At 34.8% G+C, this 19,042-nt stretch overlaps 4 protein-coding genes across 8 annotated transcripts; 2 read left to right on the top strand and 2 right to left on the bottom strand.

Annotated features, from left to right (window-relative positions):
• Positions 1–1,478: 1,478 nt before the first annotated feature.
• LOC103487982 (flocculation protein FLO11) lies at positions 1,479–4,048 on the bottom strand. Its single transcript, XM_017044439.2, has one exon. The coding sequence runs from the start codon at positions 4,046–4,048 to the stop codon at positions 1,676–1,678; it is 2,373 nt and encodes a 790-aa protein (XP_016899928.2). The 3' UTR covers positions 1,479–1,675.
• A 242-nt stretch (positions 4,049–4,290) lies between these two features.
• On the top strand, positions 4,291–7,316 carry LOC103487984 (CBS domain-containing protein CBSX3, mitochondrial). Of its 2 annotated transcripts, none has more exons than XM_017044529.2 (6): positions 4,291–4,440; positions 5,668–5,935; positions 6,021–6,099; positions 6,663–6,736; positions 6,820–6,880; positions 7,012–7,316. In XM_017044529.2, the coding sequence occupies exons 2-6, from the start codon at positions 5,675–5,677 to the stop codon at positions 7,152–7,154; spliced, it is 618 nt and encodes a 205-aa protein (XP_016900018.1). In that variant the 5' UTR covers positions 4,291–4,440; positions 5,668–5,674; the 3' UTR covers positions 7,155–7,316. The 2 variants fall into 2 exon arrangements, with proteins under 2 accessions (XP_016900018.1, XP_008444736.1); XM_008446514.3 differs by lacking the exon at positions 4,291–4,440 and adding an exon at positions 4,871–5,562.
• On the bottom strand, positions 6,432–11,383 carry LOC103487983 (pentatricopeptide repeat-containing protein At1g71060, mitochondrial). Of its 4 annotated transcripts, none has more exons than XM_051082374.1 (5): positions 11,084–11,383; positions 9,441–10,575; positions 7,571–8,816; positions 6,921–7,129; positions 6,432–6,667 (listed from the first exon to the last, which is right to left on the bottom strand). In XM_051082374.1, exons 2-3 carry the CDS (start codon positions 10,545–10,547, stop codon positions 7,770–7,772), a joined length of 2,154 nt encoding a protein of 717 aa, XP_050938331.1. In that variant the 5' UTR covers positions 10,548–10,575; positions 11,084–11,383; the 3' UTR covers positions 6,432–6,667; positions 6,921–7,129; positions 7,571–7,769. The 4 variants fall into 4 exon arrangements, with proteins under 4 accessions (XP_050938331.1, XP_050938330.1, XP_050938329.1 ...); XM_051082373.1 differs by having other exon boundaries at positions 6,921–7,032; XM_051082372.1 differs by lacking the exon at positions 6,432–6,667 and having other exon boundaries at positions 6,714–7,129.
• A 1,081-nt stretch (positions 11,384–12,464) lies between these two features.
• Positions 12,465–18,100, top strand: LOC103487985 (gamma carbonic anhydrase 1, mitochondrial). The gene is made up of 5 exons (XM_008446515.3): positions 12,465–12,907; positions 13,586–13,729; positions 16,352–16,477; positions 16,814–16,965; positions 17,539–18,100. The coding sequence occupies exons 1-5, from the start codon at positions 12,793–12,795 to the stop codon at positions 17,821–17,823; spliced, it is 822 nt and encodes a 273-aa protein (XP_008444737.1). The 5' UTR covers positions 12,465–12,792; the 3' UTR covers positions 17,824–18,100.
• The last annotated feature ends 942 nt before the right edge of the window (positions 18,101–19,042 follow it).

Below are 19,042 nucleotides of genomic sequence, written 5' to 3'. Positions count from 1 at the left end.
GAGAAGCAATCTGAATTGAAAATTGAGTCAAACAACAGCAACATCTTCACTTTATGTTTTATTTTATCTATACATATATTTGGTATTATCCGCCGGCGACTCTTGCTTGCAATGCTAATTCTGAGACTTGAGCATTTAGGCCGGTGTCAATTGGGCCTAAACAGTTGGGCTCATGCCATTTGGGCCCAAACAGTTGGGCTCGTGTCAATTGGGCCTGTTTTCTTTGCCAATCTTTCGCCGGGTAGAGCAACTATTGTTAGCAATATTTTTAAAAATTGCAAATATAGTAAAGTATATCGGTCATAGACTTCTATCATTGATAAATTCTTATGGTTTATCAGTGATATACCAATATTTGCTACATAGTTTTCCAGTGATAGACTCTGATAAATTTTTGACAGATTTTGCTATATTTGAATTTTTTTTAAAATATTGCTATATACTTAATTATTTTGAATATAATGACTACATTTACAACTATTCCAAATTTGTATTTTAGTAGTTTTGTTCGAGCGTAAATAATTTGTTAAATTTTTATATTTAAAAAAAAACTACTCGTTCGATTGTATTTTGGTTGGATATAAATTTACGCGCAGGACATTTTTTCTACCTAGTCCCTAAGCCTTAAGTATTTTATTTACACTCTTGAGTTTCATTTGAGTACAAGAAGAAGTGATTTCAATACCCCATTTCTATTTCTTCACTAAAAACAATAAAAAGTTAAGAACGTACGTGTGATTGAATCACTTTAATTTCTCTAGCAAGCGGAAAAAACATTTTTTACAAAGGTTTTGGGTCTAAAATCGATTAAAATATCGTTTGAGTTCAATATACTTTTAAATTTGTTCAATATTGATTATTATATTTTTAAATGTTCGACCGTAATATTTGTACTTTCAGTAAATCTTAAATTTATTTCTTAAAGTTAATTTTATTGGCATTGAATAAATAAGCACAATAATTTTAATGCAAAAAAAAAAAAATCTACTATAAACTACTAGTTAGAAATTAGATTTAATATTTATTAAAAATAAATTGAACATTTAAAAATACATATACTAAAATTAAACAAACTCTAAAATATATGGACCAAAACAATATTTTAACCTTTAAAACATTGTAAACTTAGTTTCGAAATTTAAATTATGTTTTAATTTTGGTCATATACACTTAAAACCCTAATTTAACATTTTACTATTTCTTTCGTTAATATTTTACTAATTAATTTTAATTTTATAGAAATATACAAAAATTGAGGGAATTTGTCAAAAATATAACAATGGACAAAAACAAATGTACTAAATTTAATCTTTTATTAGTTTTGTTGCATAAATAATTTGTGAAAATTTTCTATTTTTCTTTTTTAAGAAACTCCTAAAATTAATTAAATTTCACTATTTTTTGTAATTGTTAAAATTTAAATTGAAAATTCGAAGTTAATTTAAGGCTGAAAACAATAATGGCGGGTTCGTCAAATATTTGTAAACTCGAAGCTAATTTGCATGGAAAATTTCAGTTCTTATTACAATTTACAATCAATCATCCATAAGATTTGAATATATATCGCTACCAACTTCCAAATTCTTCATATACACAAACCTTGTCAAATTTCTTTTCTGTTTTTGAATATTTCTCCATTGTTACTTATGGAAATGATGCTTGAAGATCTTTCCCATTACAGAGTTTCAACCTTTTTTCCTTTGCTACTTCGACTGTAGCGGCAGCCGTGGCATCGGAGCTTTCTTGGATTCTCGTCCTCAGAATCACCTGACTCCATTAAAAGCCCTCCCAGGTATCTTCGTCTTATTCTGGGTTCATATGTAACCTTCTCGGCAGGTGTCGGTATGTATGTCGATTTTCTTGTATGGCGAGACTCTAATTCATCTTGAGAATTTGTTGGTTCTCCATCTCCAGGGAATTTCAACTTGATTCCTGGGTTATTCTCTGTAAATGAGGTGTTGAACATGATTGAGTTGTTGATACCTTGTACATTGTGGTTAATGTATAATTCCAGGGGTGGTGGATCTGGATTCTCTTCTGTTGTTGAATCTTGCGGTGTTTCGTTATTTGAATTTTCTTTGATGTTTGTGGAACTTTTAGGGCTTTGATCTGGATTACTTTTGTAACGATGGTTGACGTGGATTGAGCTTTCGCTTTTGGCTTCGCCGGAGAGTAAGTGCACCGATGATCCTTTGTTATCGCCGATCATTGTTGTGAAACTTTTTGGATTTTCTTCATCTGAATATTTGATGTTTAGTTTGTTAAAAGCTTTGGATAAGTCTTCCATGGATTCGTCCTGTTGTGTGTTCTTTTCTGGTTCAAATGATGAACGACTTTTGGAAGATGTGATTAATGTGCTTCTAGATGCTTTGGCTTGAAGTGCATTGGTTGTCTTTCCCCCATCTTCCTTAGTTTCTTTTGACTCTGTTTGTGATTCTAGAGAGGAATCTAAGCCCCTTTCTACGGTTTCATCAGATTGTGTAGGGTTTTCAGAAGAGTCCTCGTCCGAATGCGGATTGGAAGTGTTCTTAGATGCAAGCTCTTCCTTGGTTTCGTTCTTGGATGTAAGCTCTTCCTTGGTATCATTCTGATTTTTTGATGCTTTCAATTCCACTGGTTTCACGTTTGGTTCCGGAGACTTCTTTGATTTGGCTTGTATCTGAATTTCTCCACTTGTAGGTATCGCTTTTGGGGATGGAGTTGCAGGATCGGAAAGGATTCCATCTGTTGTTTGGTCTCCAATGGATGCAGTAGATTCAATAGGCTGTTGTGAGGTTGATGGTGCAGTAGGTTTTCTAGACAAATTAGATGGAGACTGAACGCGGGAGGTTTTTTCCGATGGTGGTTGTAGAGAATTTTCTTGAGATGGCGACCGTGGCGGCATAGAAGAATCTTGAGATGGAAATTTTGACTTTGAAGATGATGAAGGCCGAGATTCAGCTTTAAATCTTGATTGTGACGATGGTTTTAAATTTGGATGGTGTTGAATTCCAATGGTTGCAGGAGATTCAATAGGCTGTTTTGATGTTGATTGTGCAGTAGGTTTTCTGGACGAATGAGATGGAGATTGAACCCCAGAGGTTTTATCGGATGGTTGTTGTCGGGAATTTTCATGAGATGGCGACCGTGGTGGCATAGAAAAATCTTGAGATGGAAATGTTGATCTTGAAGACGGTGAAGGCTGAGAATCAGTTTTAAATCTTGATTGTGATGGTGCTTTTGAATTTGGATGGCTTTGAATTCCAATGGTTGCAGGAGACTCAACAGGCTGTTTTGATGTTGATTGTGTAGTAGGTTTTCTGGAAAAATGAGATGGAGACTGAACCCGAGAGGATTTTTCCGATGCTTGTTGTCGAGATTTTTCCTGTGATAGCGACTGTGGCGGCATAGACGGATCTTGAGATGGAAATGCCGACCTTGAAGGCGATGAAGGCTGAGAATCAGCTTTGAATCTTAATTTTGAAGTTGGTTTTGAACTTGGATGCTTTTTATTGGATGCTTGAGATGATGAAGACGACGCCTTTGAAGCAATCCGAGGAGCTGTAGCAGCAACTGTTGCAGGTGATGAGGGCTTTGAAGAAGCATCCTGTGAAGGGGAGAAAACTTTACCTGCTGGTGATGAAGGCTTTGAACTATCCTGAGATTTGGAGCCCTTGCCTGACGTTGAAGGATACTTGTTGGAAGCAAGTGGAGATTGAGGAATTGCATTCAATGGTGATGAAGGCTTGGAAGCCGTTCGAGACCGGTTTTTGGCTCGAGAATTTGTTGATAACTGAGAATGAATTTTGCCTTCCTTGTGAGATTTTGAAGGTGGCATAGTTTCACTTCTTTCAGCTGCCTGAGCTGTTGCTAGAGGAGGTTCTTCTGGTTTTATCTCAGGAGACTGGTCTGGTTGGTGCCGAATATTCGGCGCAGTATCGGCTTGAGAAGCAGAACTTTCCGATTCATCTGTAGGCCCAAAACTCCCTTCTGGCGACTCATTTGCAGGACGAGGAGACGCTTTTAACGATTGCCAAGGAAGTAGAATCCGCAATTGTGAAAGTGACATAACAGACAATAAAGGAATGCTGGGGTTTATCAGTGAAGTTATCGTATCCAAAGCAATATATAATTTGGCATTGGATACTTTGGAAACATGAAAACTTTTGGACTAGCTTTTGCTTGAGAACTTCCTTTTTTAGCTTTCTTTTACCTTTCTATTCGACAAAGAATATGGGATAGATGGTTTTGCCTTCTCAAATAACATAATTCCTTCTTGAATGAGCGACAACATCACATTCAATCCTAGAGTTTACAGTTGCATTTACCTTTGATTTTCAATTGCGTAGGGATGACAACGAGAGGAGGCAAAATTTTCCGCATTTCCTAACCAGACCGAAGACTTTCGGTTTAGTTCGTGCTGGATCTCGACAAGGCATTGCTCCAAAAACCTTACCATCCGTAAGTCTACTTTCTTTCTTTACCCCCCTACCAAGTAAAGAAGAAGGAATCCCCTTTTCCTTTCGAGGCATTACACTTTTTGTGGTAAAATCGAAATGAATTGGCTTAAGACTTAAAACGTACATGAAGAAGCAAAGGCTTTTATGCCTAAAAGAAAAAGGGAATTTGGTTTGGATAGAGAAGATCTGAAGAAAGTTTTGGAAATGCAAAAGAAACATGACTCTTTAAGTTTAGATTACACAAGAATATATTCCACAGTTGAGAAAATATAATTCTTAACATTTGGTATCTTTTAAGATTCTTTTAGTAATAATATTGTTTTTAAATTCTTGACATGAAAAATTAAACAATTTATTACTCTTTTAATAACAATATTGTTTCTAAAAATGAAAATTATTAACTAGTTATTTATTTATTTTAAAACATAATTTTAAATTACAAGTACAATTGCATTTTTTTTACGTTTATAATCATTCACTTTTCTTTCTTTGTTTGTTTGTTTTTTTTTCTTTTTTGATACTCATCTCTCATGTTTCTTTTTTAAAAAACAAAAATCAGAATTAATACATTTTTAGGCTTTTATGTATTAAGTATGCATACCTCTTACCCGTTACAAATAGCGTAAGAAAGCAAAAAAAAATTGGGTGCGCACCCATCTTCTTCAATCCACCCAAATTCAAGTAAATCTTTTTTTTTTCTCTCTTTTTGAAAAAAATAATTTATAATTTTTTTTTATCGTGGGTAAATATAAAAATATTGGTAGACACTATCTCCTTAGTTGCTAAACTTTTTTAATTCCAATTATTGGTAGACACTAAACGGTTTAAACTCAAAATTCAAGAATAGGATTTCCTTCATTTTGATAATTGAAGCAAGGAATATGTTCAATAATCGAATTGTTAATTAAAAATTAATTTCGTGATAAAATCGATTATGATGGCAGAGATATTCTTGTAAAGCAAAGAATAGTGTGCACTAATCAAATTAGTTTCATAGTGAGATGGACGATAATTACAAGTTATTCTTGTTTATCCTATCTCAAACTGCCATGATAATATAGAACATATTGTGCGACGTTCATCTACAACAGAGCTTCCTATCACAGTCCAATCCAGATCCTAGGTTAATTGTCGCACTAATCTGAAGTTTTTCTATAATAACAGAAATGACCAAATGAAAAATTGTTCAAATTAACTAACGATTTCCGTTCAAACTTCCGATGAACAGACCTAAAATGCAGGGGATCGTGAGAGCAATACGATCATGGCAAGAGACATTAAAGAAGATCACGGTCAAGCAATACTCGTGCAGAAGAGAAATGAGTAAAGTGGAAAATATCTTAGAAGGATCAGAATTAGGAGGTGGTTCACCTTCTTCACCGAAAAGTTTGGAGAATATTACTGTCAGAGAGATTGTTTCGAAAAGGGGAGGAGGTATTGGCTCCTCCATGATATCCTGTAGGGCAGAGGATACTGCAATTGAAGCTGTGCAAAATGTAGGGAGTTTTGTTTGGTTTATGCCATTTTCTAAAGCATGAATGTTTTTTCCTTGGAAGAATGAGGACTTCTTCTTTGTTGCAGATGGCTAGACATAACATTGGATCTTTGGTGGTGATGAAGTCTGAAGGGGAAAGCATTGCTGGGATTGTCACAGAACGAGGTAAATTAAAGGCTACTCTGATGAATAATAATTGTTTTTTACTTTAGAACTTATTTCAATTTATCGTTATTTTCTAAAATTTGAAAAAAAAAAAAAGAAAAAAAACTTTTTGATCCTAGGATTTGAAAATGTTACACATTTGAGTGTTTAGGGTATGGCGTAAAATAGTGAGGAGTAAAGTTGGAATCTGAGGAGTTATAAATATCTGGACCTCACTGTGGATTTGATATGTATAATTAAATTGATAGTTCTTTTAAATTAATAAATAGACATTTTTAGGTAAGTATTAAGTGAGAAATCAGTGTAAGTTTAAATCCAACCTAAGGACCGAATGAAACAAAACTCAAGTTTAAGGGTAAAATTATAACATCAAAGCATATGGATAAGTTGAAAAGAACTCAAATCTTAAATTTAAAGTGGACTAAGTATGTAAAATTTTGAAACCTAGGGATCAAATAATATTTTTCTGGGGAAAAAAAAGAAAGAAAATAGGTTCTTCTCCTTTGAGCTCTATTCCATGAATACCAACTTGATAACTGCTGATTTCTGATGATCCTAAGCAGACTACCTGAAGAAAATAATAGCAGATGGGAGATCTCCCATATACACAAAAGTAGGAGAAATAATGACTCGTGAGGTTATTTTCTGTCTTCCCTTAGCTACAAAACCAGATTACAAACAACAGTTCTCAAGCATACATTTTTATTTTTCCATCAACAGGACAAACTAGTAACCATAACGTCCGACACGAACATCCTCAAAGCAATGCAGCTTATGACAGGTAAATACTAAATGTAGTTTAATTTAGATTCTGAAATTACCATTAAAAAAAGGGAAGTCAGCTCCTTCTTCAGCTGCATCAACGATCATCCAAGAAGAGAATAATCCAGTTGAAGTTTTTGGCATTGGCAGAGAATCGCATAAGACATGTTCCTGTGATAGATGGCAAACTAGTTGGCATGATTTCTATTGTAGATGTTGTCAGAGCAGTTGTAGAGCAGCAAAATGGGGAACTCGAGCGACTAAACGACTATATAAAAGGAGAATACTATTAAAAATTGAATCTAAGAATTGGAGAATACACAATTCATACAATAGAAACACTCTTTATTTAGAGACGGCCCAACAATGGGTATCATGTAAAAGCAAAACAAGGAAGAAGATTTAAAAGAAGTCAAAGCATATTGTGAAATCTTTACACTTTATTTTCTTTTTTATATATATATGCATAGGACCCTAAAATATTGGGAGCCAGGAAACACGCAAGAGGTAGGTGGCTGGATCAAATCCATTCCCTCCAGGACCTTATTTCCACGACCCTGATTGACCACTAGGTCGTGGTCAATGAATGATAGTTTTTCTTTTCATGCATTCTTATGAACTTCATGAAAAATAAAATTCGTAAGGTATATGCAACCAAGAATATAGCATGGTTAAAAATGGATAAGTTAAAACTAGAGATGGGTTTAACCTATATTCGGTTGGGGGAAATAACAATGCCTCACAAAGCAATGCTGAGATGCCAATTATTTCCATAGAGATCCCATTCCATCCTACAAAATCTTTCCAGCCACTAGCTTTGCACAGAATTCAAGTTGATGGTAAAATATTCACATTTCTGCCAGCAGCAACGAATTGTCAATAAATTTTTAAACGATCAAAAAATCATCTCAAGGTAGTCTTCTGCCACGAAGAGCTTGAGATGTCCTCAGAGCCATTTGAAGAGGTTGGGAAGCAGTAAAACCCTGGGCCTCCATAACCCCCGCCATTCTTTTAGCATCCTGCAAAAAGCCACCTGCTACAAGTCCATTTATGATCCTTTCAAAATCAGCATGTCCCAACTCCTCCTTCTTAGCTTCCAAGATTCTCAGAGCTTGCAGTGCCTTCTTCTCAATCCCAGCTCTTGAGTACATATCACATAGGCTAATACGAACCTTAATGGGGAAGGAGTGACCCCGAGCGCCAATCTTGCCTAATACCTGCTCGGCTTCATCAACCAGCTGCAACTTACCCAACCAATCTACAAGAACAGCATAAGTTAAAAGCCCAGGCTCAAAGCCATCCTTTTCAAGTTGTAGTAAAAGATCCAAAGCCTTGTCCAACAGATTCTTCTTTTCATAGGCTGCAATCATACTTGCAGTGCATCTGTCATCAGGCGCGTGCCCAAGTTTTATCATGTAGTCAAAATTGTTCCTTGCCTGATCAGGATCACCAGCTTGCCCATATGCCTCGACGAGCAATGTACATGACTCCAAATTTGGAGAGATGCCAGCAAACTGCATAGTAGCAGCAATTCTTCCAGCGCCACTAACATTACCACATTGGGAAAATGATCTAAGTAATGCCATGTAAATGTCCTGGCTGGGTTTGATGTCCCTTGCTTCCATATCTCTCATCAGTGACTCGCCCAACTTGGGTTGTCCAGCATTTACATATGCCATGATCATGGAATTATATACCTTCTCATCTGGTTGGAAGCCATGACTCTTCAAGGTATCAAAAGCTTCCTTCGCACGATCAAGATTGCCCACCTTGCTATACATATGAACCAAAACTGTGGCTGTCAATATGTCTGGTGTAATACCCTTCTCATTCATCTTCATAAGAATCCTCTCAGCATCCTCTAGGCGACTCTCTTTAGCATAGACATCAACAAGCTTAGAGTAGTCACGGATGTTGGTCTGGAAGGACTCTTCATTCAAAAGAAGTTCTGCTACCTTCATTCATAGTAAGCAACAAGTTTGAATTAGGGTCTTATTGCTAACATTATATCGTTCTTTGTAGAAAAGTTTCATTGATACACACACCTATTGCATAACACCATCAATCAAAAGAGTAGAGGGAAACTTCATGTCATTCCAGAACTCCAAATCAAAGACATATTCAAATATGAAAATCCAAACAAAAGCAAGCACCGATTCTAACTATGGATAAATGAAATTTCCTCTCCCCTGTTCAGGACACATAAGCATTAAGCAATAACAATTAAGAAAAATAACAAAAGGTAAGTGAGCCAAAAAGAAATAACGACAACAATCTTCTCCTCTGTTTATACCAATCCTCCGTGGAAAACAGCAGCTTCTACTCCAATAATTGATTGTTAAGCACATATACTAGATTGTAATACAAGTAAAAGTTATTTGTTTCTGAAATTAAAAATGTTCATCTGCAAGATATCTCGATAGGATTCTACATGGTTTGTATTGACAACACAAGTCTATTTAATGTGTTCCACCAAGCAACAAGTATATATATAGAGTAACTGAGTGAATTTTGAAACAAACTATCAAAGTTGTACTATAAAACAAGGCAAGAGGGGAAAATAAAAGATGATGTTTTACCTTGAAGTATAAGAATCTATTCTTCTCATTCAACCTATCAAGTAAGGTAATCCAGTCAATCCTAGTGGGTTGAAGAAGCTCTTTCCATTCAGCCAATAATGGAGATGGGTCGTCGTTCTCATTTAATGAAAGAATTCTCTCTGTGACTAGTTTGCACATCCCAGAAATTGGCTTTGGTTCCGGCGGCCATAGCATCTGCCCTGCCTCGTGTATTTTGTCTGCCACTTCACTCCACTTAGTATCAGATAAATCAAGACCATAAATCTTGTACTTTAACTTCCCTCGCCTTTTGGGAAGAGAAAAAGCCTCGGATTTCACCTCAGATGCAGCCTCTGTACCACTTGCAGAATCATAGGTTTCTTCCTGGGTATGTGCCTTTTTTCTGAGCTGCTCCAATCCCTCATAAAACTCACTTTCCTCCATTTTCTCACGGGCCCATTTGAACCTAAATTCCCTCAGCATATCCCCTCGAATACCAACTTCCCCAGCAAACCTACACATTTCCTGAACTTCCCTGGACAGCAGAAAACCCTTCATTTTCTCCTTCTTTGTAGCCTTCTTCATATCGTCCAAAACCATGTTGCTAACTTCACTTACTGTCTTCCACAAATCCTCACTTAGGTCCCAATCTGGATTATCAGTTGAAGACTTTAGTGTCTGCTCAAAGCTACCCTTTTCCATTTCAGATACTACTTTTTCCACTATCATCAAAAGCATTGCATTAACTGTTTGCTTATCGTAATCCGGAAATGCTTCAGAGATTTTGCCGCGCATTATCCAGACAAATCTGGATAAGAACTCGTTCATCGATCCATCATCATCCTCAACTTCTGCAGATTCAGGTTTTAGCTCAATTGCTGCATTATTCAACTTGGTTACAGTGAAGTGAATGCACCTACTGAAAATTGAATTTGATTTGCTGAGCTCAAAATTTCTAGCAGCAATTGAAGAATAATAACCATGGTGTGAATCAAGCAAAGAAAACGAGGGTTTTGTGATGAATATGTGAGTGGCATTGATGCTAGGTGATTGCCGATCCAGTAAGTTGCCGTTGATTTTTGAAAAATTCTTCCGTGTTTGACGCAGGAGTAAATGCTTTAAGCTCATCTTTGGTCCCTTCCCTTGTTTGGAACCCCTGGTTGCAAATGAGGAAAAAAATCGATTTTCCAAGATTGTAAACAGGAAAGAAACAGAAAAAAAAAAATACGAATAAACAAACAACAACAACGACAAAATCGTTCCCAAGAGCAGCTCCCTGTGTCTCAATTCGCTTCAATTAAACTCAAACTCAAAGTTAGTTTTCTATCCTGTTTCCCTTGTATCTTCCAACAAGATTTTCATACCAGAACACACATCTTTCTTTTCTTCTTTTAATTCATCTTCTGAAACATTTTAAACCTATTTGTCTATTGATTCTGATGAGAACAATAGGCTATTGTTCCCCTTTCATTAATTGATTTAATTCCCTTTTTCTTCTTCTAAATTGTGAGGTAAAGATTCTTAGTTTTGAGCTTTCATTAAGACTAGTCGAACGTGGATTGAATCACAAATCAACCATTGATTTTCTTCTGGGTGAAGCGTACAAACCAGCAAAACCGAGCAAAACAAAACATAAATAAACGCAGAAAATAAAGCCTTGGGACCTGAAAAATGAGCTGGTACGGAGCGATCTCACAAACGGAAATGGTTAGGGGCTGAACCACTGTGTTTCTGAGAAGAAAAAACCAGAGATAATTAGATTGGTCGGAGGGGCGAGAGAATGTGAGAAGGGGAGGTCACGACAATTTCGTTGGAAGGCGGAGAGTGCGGCGGTGACCGGTGAAGCGGCGGCGGGAATGAACAGCGCGGGGAGGGCAGTGGGTACTAATGGAAATATGGAGGTGACTGAACTGAAGTAGGGTTTAGGAGAGAAGCAACCTTGAAAGTTGACGGAAAAAGGAAATAACGATCTTATGCCCTAACGGACGAAATTATACGAATAAGATAAATGAAATTAAAAAATGATTACAATTTTTTTAAAATAAATTACAAAAATCATTCCTAAAATATGATCTTGCAAAAACACTTTTGTTCAATTCGATTTAAATAAATTTCGTGAATTAATTCGGTTTAAATTGATTTCAATAATTTGAATATATTTTGTAAATTAATTCGATTTGACTCGGTTTCAATTTAGTTTAAATAAATTTCGTAAATTAATTCGATTTGACTTGGTTTCAATTTCAAAAACCGAATTTGAAATTGAACATAATTATTTTAACTAATATATAATCAATACATATATAAATTAAATATTTTTGTTTGATTCCTGTGACAAATAAAACCAAAACATATTGTTTCCACTCTAACAATAATTGTAATTATATCTTTCAACTTTTAAAATTAAAAATTAAACCATCAAAATTATCCAAAATTAAAAATTGGATCCTAAAATTTTTACAATTGTATAAATGATATTGATTATATAAGTTTGAGGTCTTAATTTTTATCATTTGTGAATTTAATTATATTATTGTTGTAAATTTAAAAGAATTTATATGTCTAATTTTTATTATTAAAAATTTGATAGTGAAATTACAACTAACTACGACGATATTCTATCTCAAACCTCAGTAAATAGAGTTTACTTATTTAACATAACAGATAAATAGGAAAAAAAATATTTAGGTTAACCCTAAGTGAACTCAGTGTTAGGTTTTAATTACAATCTTACATGATTGAAATTACTAATGGCATCTGTAAATTCGTAAATATTATTATTTTTTTGTCAAGCGATTCTTTTGACATTAATCATTGCATCAATTTATTTTCTTTTCTTTAAGTAAATAGAATACAAAATATAATAAATTTTTATTATCGACAATGAATATCAATTGTGAATAAATTTCTAAACTTATAGAATTTTCTTTAGTTAGTTTAATCTATTTGGCTGAATTTCAAAACATCAAAATAAATTTGAACAAAAATAATTAAATTTTAGAGAAGCCATAAATGAAACTTAAGTTGAAGACATTGTGCATCTAATTTAGCAAAAAAACATATAATAAAAAGAAAGGGTATATTTGTAAAATCATACCCTAATCCACGAATGACGGAGCATTGATCTGGAGTTGCAGCACGTCCGGAGGCAAATAAAACGCACCGTTCCAAGTGACTAGATGTCCAAATTGCCCTTCCTTTTGTGGGATATTCTACCCTATTGTGCAATCCCCATTTCTTCCTCGTAGCTTTACTCAGCCTTCCTCGTTTCCACCATTTTTGAAGCAGATACAAGAAGAAGCCCAAAAGCTTCCAGTGATCTTGGTAGCCTCTGTATAGCGCGAGATCAGAGAGCAGAAGGAAGAAGAAGACGATGGGAACTCTGGGCAGAGCTATTTACACCGTTGGATTTTGGATCCGCGAGACCGGTCAGGCAATCGATCGCCTTGGCTGCCGCCTCCAAGGAAGATATTTCTTCCAAGAACAGCGTAAGCATTGGTTTATTCTTCTTTTTTCTTTTCTGGTTATACCGCGTTTTCTCCAGTATTGGATCTTTCCACCGTTTGTTTTGACTGGATCAGCTTGTGGGAATGCTAATTCATGTTGTCTGAATTTGATTGATTAAATACAGCTTATGAGTCGTTCAGGGTGCGTGTGTTTTTAATTTTAACTGAATTGAATAGATATTAGGTTCGTCAGGGAGAATATTGATTCTCAATTTGTGAAGTGGCTGAGTTTTCGAGTGTTAGGTTTAGGGGTACGTACGTGAATTATTTTGGGATTTGTATTAGAATTGTTGATTTTCGGTATTTGAAGCAACGTAGGATGGATGCTTCTATGATTTTCGGGGGGGGGGGGGGGGGGGGGGGGTGTCTAATGCGGTCAAACGACACTTACTGGGTTATTGTGGAATTTTTAATTCAAAATGCTGATGTACTTTGAGAGTGAAGGTTGTAGTGAAATTACTCACTTGGGGATTTCGAAGTTTGATTGTTTATGGCATTGTCACTGTAACACATTTCTTGTTATACATATTTTGCTTAATTTTCTGTTGTGTATGGGTTGTTGTTGTGTGGAATATCAATTTGGCGATGACTTATGACTTCCCCTTTCTTGTTCCATCGTCTTGATACCTGGTGGTTTAATATGTCCGAGGTTTCTTGCAGTGTCTAGGCATCGCACTCTGATGAATGTATTTGATAAGGCTCCTGTTGTTGACAAGGATGCATTTGTAGCTCCAAGTGCATCCATTATTGGGGACGTTCAAGTTGGACGAGGATCTTCTATTTGGTATGGGTGCGTTTTGAGAGGTAAAACCTACGTGAAGACTCTTGCATTTCTACAGTGATTTGTAGTTCTTTTCGTCAGCACATATAACCAGGTTGATACGTGCTTGAAAGTTTTGGACTCTAAAATGTATGTCCATCTTAAACCTCTTCACACTATTTCTTTAACGGGAAGGTTTTTAAAATTAATGTAACAATAGTTTGTGTTTTTTATGTGATTTGTATTTTTATGCTTTTTTATGAGATTTTTTTTTAAAACTTTTAATTCTTTTTGTTCTACTTATTAATTAATTGGGATGTTATCCATAGTTTCTATCTGTATCCTTTGACATTTCAACTATCATTAGCTCGCTTCCATTCTGCACTCTATGCGTTCTCAATATTGTAGCTTTGTCTTTTCCTGTCAAAAAATATCTTCTTCCCGGCTAGCTCTTGCATTCCCTGTTCACCTTAACTTTTACACTTGATGTTTGGTCATCTTAACCTTTTTTTTTTTTGTACTATATATATCTTACTTGGTAGGATAATTTTTAAGTAGTTTTTTCTTTTAAAAACCAAAAAATGAAAATAGTATTTTGTAATGTTTGTATGACAAAGAAATAATAAAAGAATAAGAAGGATATTTTACCAGATATGTTTATTTAAAATTGAAGAGGATAAAAAATAATTTGAAAAGGTCGACGTACAAAATCATTTTAACCACCTTGAGTTGACTTAGTGGTCATTGAGGCTAGTGAAAATTTGAAGGGACTTAGAAATCATACAAGTTTATTGCTCAGATAGAAGATTGGTAGAGGTGAGTGTAAGCTGACCCCAAATGCTTAAGGATTTTAAGAAAAGAGTCTTACTTCAAACATCTTCCTAAGCTCGTTTTCCAACAACTTTTCCTAATAATCAACTTTTAAATAAAATTTCTAAATCCTTGCTAAAATTTCAAACTTGGAAAAACTTTATTCTATTAGGGAGGACAGACTGTAGAAAAGAGTATAACTCTATCTGAATGGTAAACATTCTTCCAATTATCTATTTTTCCCAATTACATTTCTTTCGATAGGCCTTTTTTATTCTTCTATTCACCTTATTGCATAAGGTTGTAAACATGGTGGATGACTGATTAGAGATTTCATCTTGGGCTGAAACGAATGAGGAAGTGAAGCACTTGGTTAATTAGGAAACTAATTCTTTGCTGTTGGAACATTGGAGTTCGGGACCAGATAATATTGAAGGCATTCTACTCTTATCTTATGATGGCTAAATGGTCCTAAGAGATGGTGACCTTTTTATTCTCTCAAGTAGGGAATCTGGATTTGGATTTAGTGAATCTTGGTATTGAACCTTCTCGTAGCCATCACAGGTTGGCCTAGTGGTAAAAAGTGAGACATGGCCTTACTAACTAAGAGTTCATGGGTTCAATCTAGGGTTCAATCTACAGTGATCACCTATCTAGGAATTAATTTACTACAGGTTTCCTTGACACTCAAATGTTGTAGGGTCAGATAGGTTGTACCGTGAGATTAGTTGAGATACACATAAATTGGTCTGAACACTTAATGATATAAAAAAAATGGTATTGAACCTTCTTGTGAAATCCTTATATGAAAACTGAAGTTGTGACTGAGGCGCTACTGTTGTTGCATACAGCAGGGTCACTTGATGTGGCATGATTCCAACTAGAGTAAAATTGTTTATTCTTTTGGAATGTATCTGATTTCTAAATTGGGTAATGTAGATAGGTTCGAGGAGGCACCAGAATCTAGCTCTCTCCTTCTTGGTGTGTCTTATCGCTTGTGCTATGCTACAAACATATAGATGACTCCGACCATGCATTTTCCTAACGTTTGGAGGTCTTGGGTTCAGGATCATTTGCCCTCTTCCATGAGGGAAGAAGAGATGGTCTTAGATCTAGGAGTTAGTGAGATTTAATTGTGGCACCGACTAGTTTTTCGGAGCTCTAGGAGTTGGTGAGATTTTATTATGGCGCTGAATCAAAATATTGTGCTCATATTCTCCTCTTTTAAGAATTAGAAAAGTTCCCTATAAAAAATTGGAAAAGTTTTGTCATCTCCCTCAGTTTCTGTAGGTTGGGCAGATATCTTATTTTCCCTTTTAGTTCTGTTTTATTATTTATTTATTGTTTTCTTCAATTAAAAGTTAGTTTCAATAGAAAAAATTGTCAACTGTCTTTTATTATTTTGAAGAATAAACTTTGCACGATAGTTTAGATACGAGTCAGCCATGTTTTAAGAACAAAAAATCATTTTAAACACAATCTTCATAGGACCTCATGTTGTCGTGTAGATGTTTGTTGTTATCTTTCATTAAAATATGCTCAAATATGTTTTATTAAAGAGTTGTTCATTTTCTAAATACGGATTATCATTTGAACACAATCTTCAAACAACTTCACAGTGTCTTGCACATATTATTTTCTTTTTTTTTCTGTCTTTTTGCTTTTGTCTTTTTTTTTTCTTTTTTTCTTTTTTCTTTTTTTGGTCTCTCATTTAAACGTTTGAAACCAACAATCTGAGTAGCATCACCAAACTTAAATTCAAACAGACATTTATTTATATATCTATTAAGCTTGTTAGTCCATGGCATTACTTTTACATTTGCTTTATTCCCTAACTTAATAATCTATTTGACCAGGTGATGTGAACAGCATCAGTGTGGGATCTGGAACCAACATACAGGACAACTCCCTTGTGCATGTGGCAAAATCTAATCTAAGTGGAAAGGTTTTACCGACTATCATTGGAGACAATGTCACCATAGGTGTGTGTACTTTGGCTATGCTGTATTCATCTCTGATTCTTTTATCCTGTATACTGTGAGCAACCAAGCATGCAGAGATTGCACTTGAAAGTTTTATTTATCTTTCTTATTTAACAACTAAGAGGTCATGGGTTCAGTCCATGGTGGTCATCTACCTAGGAATTAATTTCCTACGAATTTCCTTGAGACCCAAATGTCGTATGGGTAGACGGGTTGTCCCGTGAGATTATTAGTCGAGGTGCGCGAGAGCTAGGGACACTCACGGATATAATATATATATGTGTGTGTGTGTATTTATGTATCTTTCTTACTTAAAAGTAAGTTTAAACCTGACAGGTCATAGTGCTGTAATACATGGCTGCACTGTTGAGGACGAGGCTTTTGTTGGTATGGGTGCAACATTGCTTGATGGCGTTGTTGTTGAGAAGAATGCCATGGTAGCTGCCGGAGCTCTTGTGAGGCAGAATACTAAGATCCCCTCTGGAGAGGTATTTATCAAGATCTTTTATTTTTATTTAAAAAAAAAAAAAAAAAGGAAAATGTGAGATATACATCCTAAAGGCAAAGGGACGAGAGGTCTACTGCAAAGAAGTTATGAAAAAGAACCTGATTGATCAAGAAACTATTAACATTACAAAAACTTGTGAAGGGCAATACACTAAATTATAGGCTGTAAGCTATCTCTGTCTAAGATTTTTGTTTGTCTTCAAATAGTCTAGCATTCCTTTCTATCTAAATGAACCACAAACGAAGCTCTAATTGCAATTCCAAAATACTTTAACTTTGTTGTTTAGCCACAGCCACCAATCCATGAGATTTTTTAGGGCAAACTCTTACTGTTTCAATCTTCTCTCTTGAGAAAATCCATCTCATACTCTAAAGAATTGATCATTTTCCTTTCATATTGGGACATAATTTGATTCCCCTTGATATTATTAATCGTCTATGATCTCTTTGTCAAAACATTCTGTTCTGTTCTGAAACTTGCATTGGAGCATGGATTTGGGCTTTAGCTTTATGTGGTCATCGGTAGTTAGCCTTACCACAATGTTTATTTGCAGGTATGGGGAGGAAATCCAGCGAAATTCCTCCGAAAGCTCACTGACGAAGAGATAGCTTTCATATCTCAGTCTGCCACCAATTACTTGAACCTTGCACAGGTTCACGCAGCTGAAAATGCAAAGTCCTTTGACGAAATTGAATTTGAGAAGGTGCTCCGCAAGAAGTTTGCTCGCAGGGACGAGGATTATGACTCAATGCTTGGTATTGTTCGTGAAACACCTCCAGAACTCATCCTTCCCGACAACATCTTACCCGATAAAGATCCCAAGCCTTTGCAGAAATAAAACAGCCCTTTTGTTGAATCTTGAGTTGTTTAGCTGAAGAGTATTTTGGCATCACATGCAAAAATACATGAAATCAAAAAAAGAGTTTGTGTACTTTCACAATAATATCAATCATCTTCTACTGCAGAATTATGGCTTCCATTTTGGCTGTTGGGACTATTCTTCTGGCAGCTTTTTAGAAATGGTTTTACTGCTCAGGATGGATGAAACTGACTTCATAAAGTAGATTGTAAGTTTGTTCATCTGTATTGAAGAGATCCAATTTTCTTTCTCCCAATCATTTTGGTGATGTGTTAAATTTTGAAGCATTTGATGTTAAAAAAAACTTCAAAAAGTAATTCCTACAGTGGTGTGGAAGCTGCTGAGAATTACTCTCCACTCTATAAGTTCAAATCCTTTGAATTCTTTGGACATTTACATTATAATTGGGGACTATATTTAATGAGCTTGGAAATCTCTGATTGGATAGTTGAATGTATTAATGATTTAAGATCTAATGTATGATTAAAGATATTAAGTTAAATTTAACAAAAATTAATTGAATCATGATGATGGGCTGACCAATATTTTGTCGCTATTATTCATTGATTTGCGCAATCTACATATAAAACATATTTTAATTTTATTTACCTACTAATTTTATATAAACTTATTTAACCTAAAGTTTTGATTAGTCTTTTTTTCTTTTTTCTTTTTTTGAAAAATAAGCTTGAATATAATTTCAATTTTTTAGTTTTAAATGTTCATAAAGATTAAGATCATTAAATTTAGACACATCATGTAAAAAAGAGTGTTTATTTTGATTTTTAAGTTGTACGAATTAAACTTTGCTACTATAAAGGACGAACTTTTTATATAAATCACATAAGATGTGATGAAACGAATCCACTCAAACTTTAATTTGTCTGGGAATCTCATAGATAAAGATTATAATAGGAGTGGATCATATTGTTTTTCAAATCATAAAATATTTGTATAAAGAAAAAACCTTGGAATCTTTGAAAACCCAAATGTTCTTTTCTATGATAATGGCGTGATTTGAGGTACCCTTTGTTATACAATTATATATATCCTTTCAAACAAAAAAAAAAAAAGAATATTATTATATCTCTAAATATTCGTCCATGGCCGTTTCTTATTTCTTGCCTTTTTATCTCATTTTTACAAAACTCGTCTGATTTTTTACTTCTCTTAACAAATATAACATTCATACAATACA

Source organism: Cucumis melo, chromosome 3 (assembly GCF_025177605.1).
Source record: "Cucumis melo cultivar AY chromosome 3, USDA_Cmelo_AY_1.0, whole genome shotgun sequence".
NCBI classification, from domain to species: Eukaryota; Viridiplantae; Streptophyta; class Magnoliopsida; order Cucurbitales; family Cucurbitaceae; genus Cucumis; species Cucumis melo.
The sequence above is the reverse complement of the archived record's forward strand: the minus strand, read 5'-3'. Positions and strand labels throughout refer to the sequence as shown.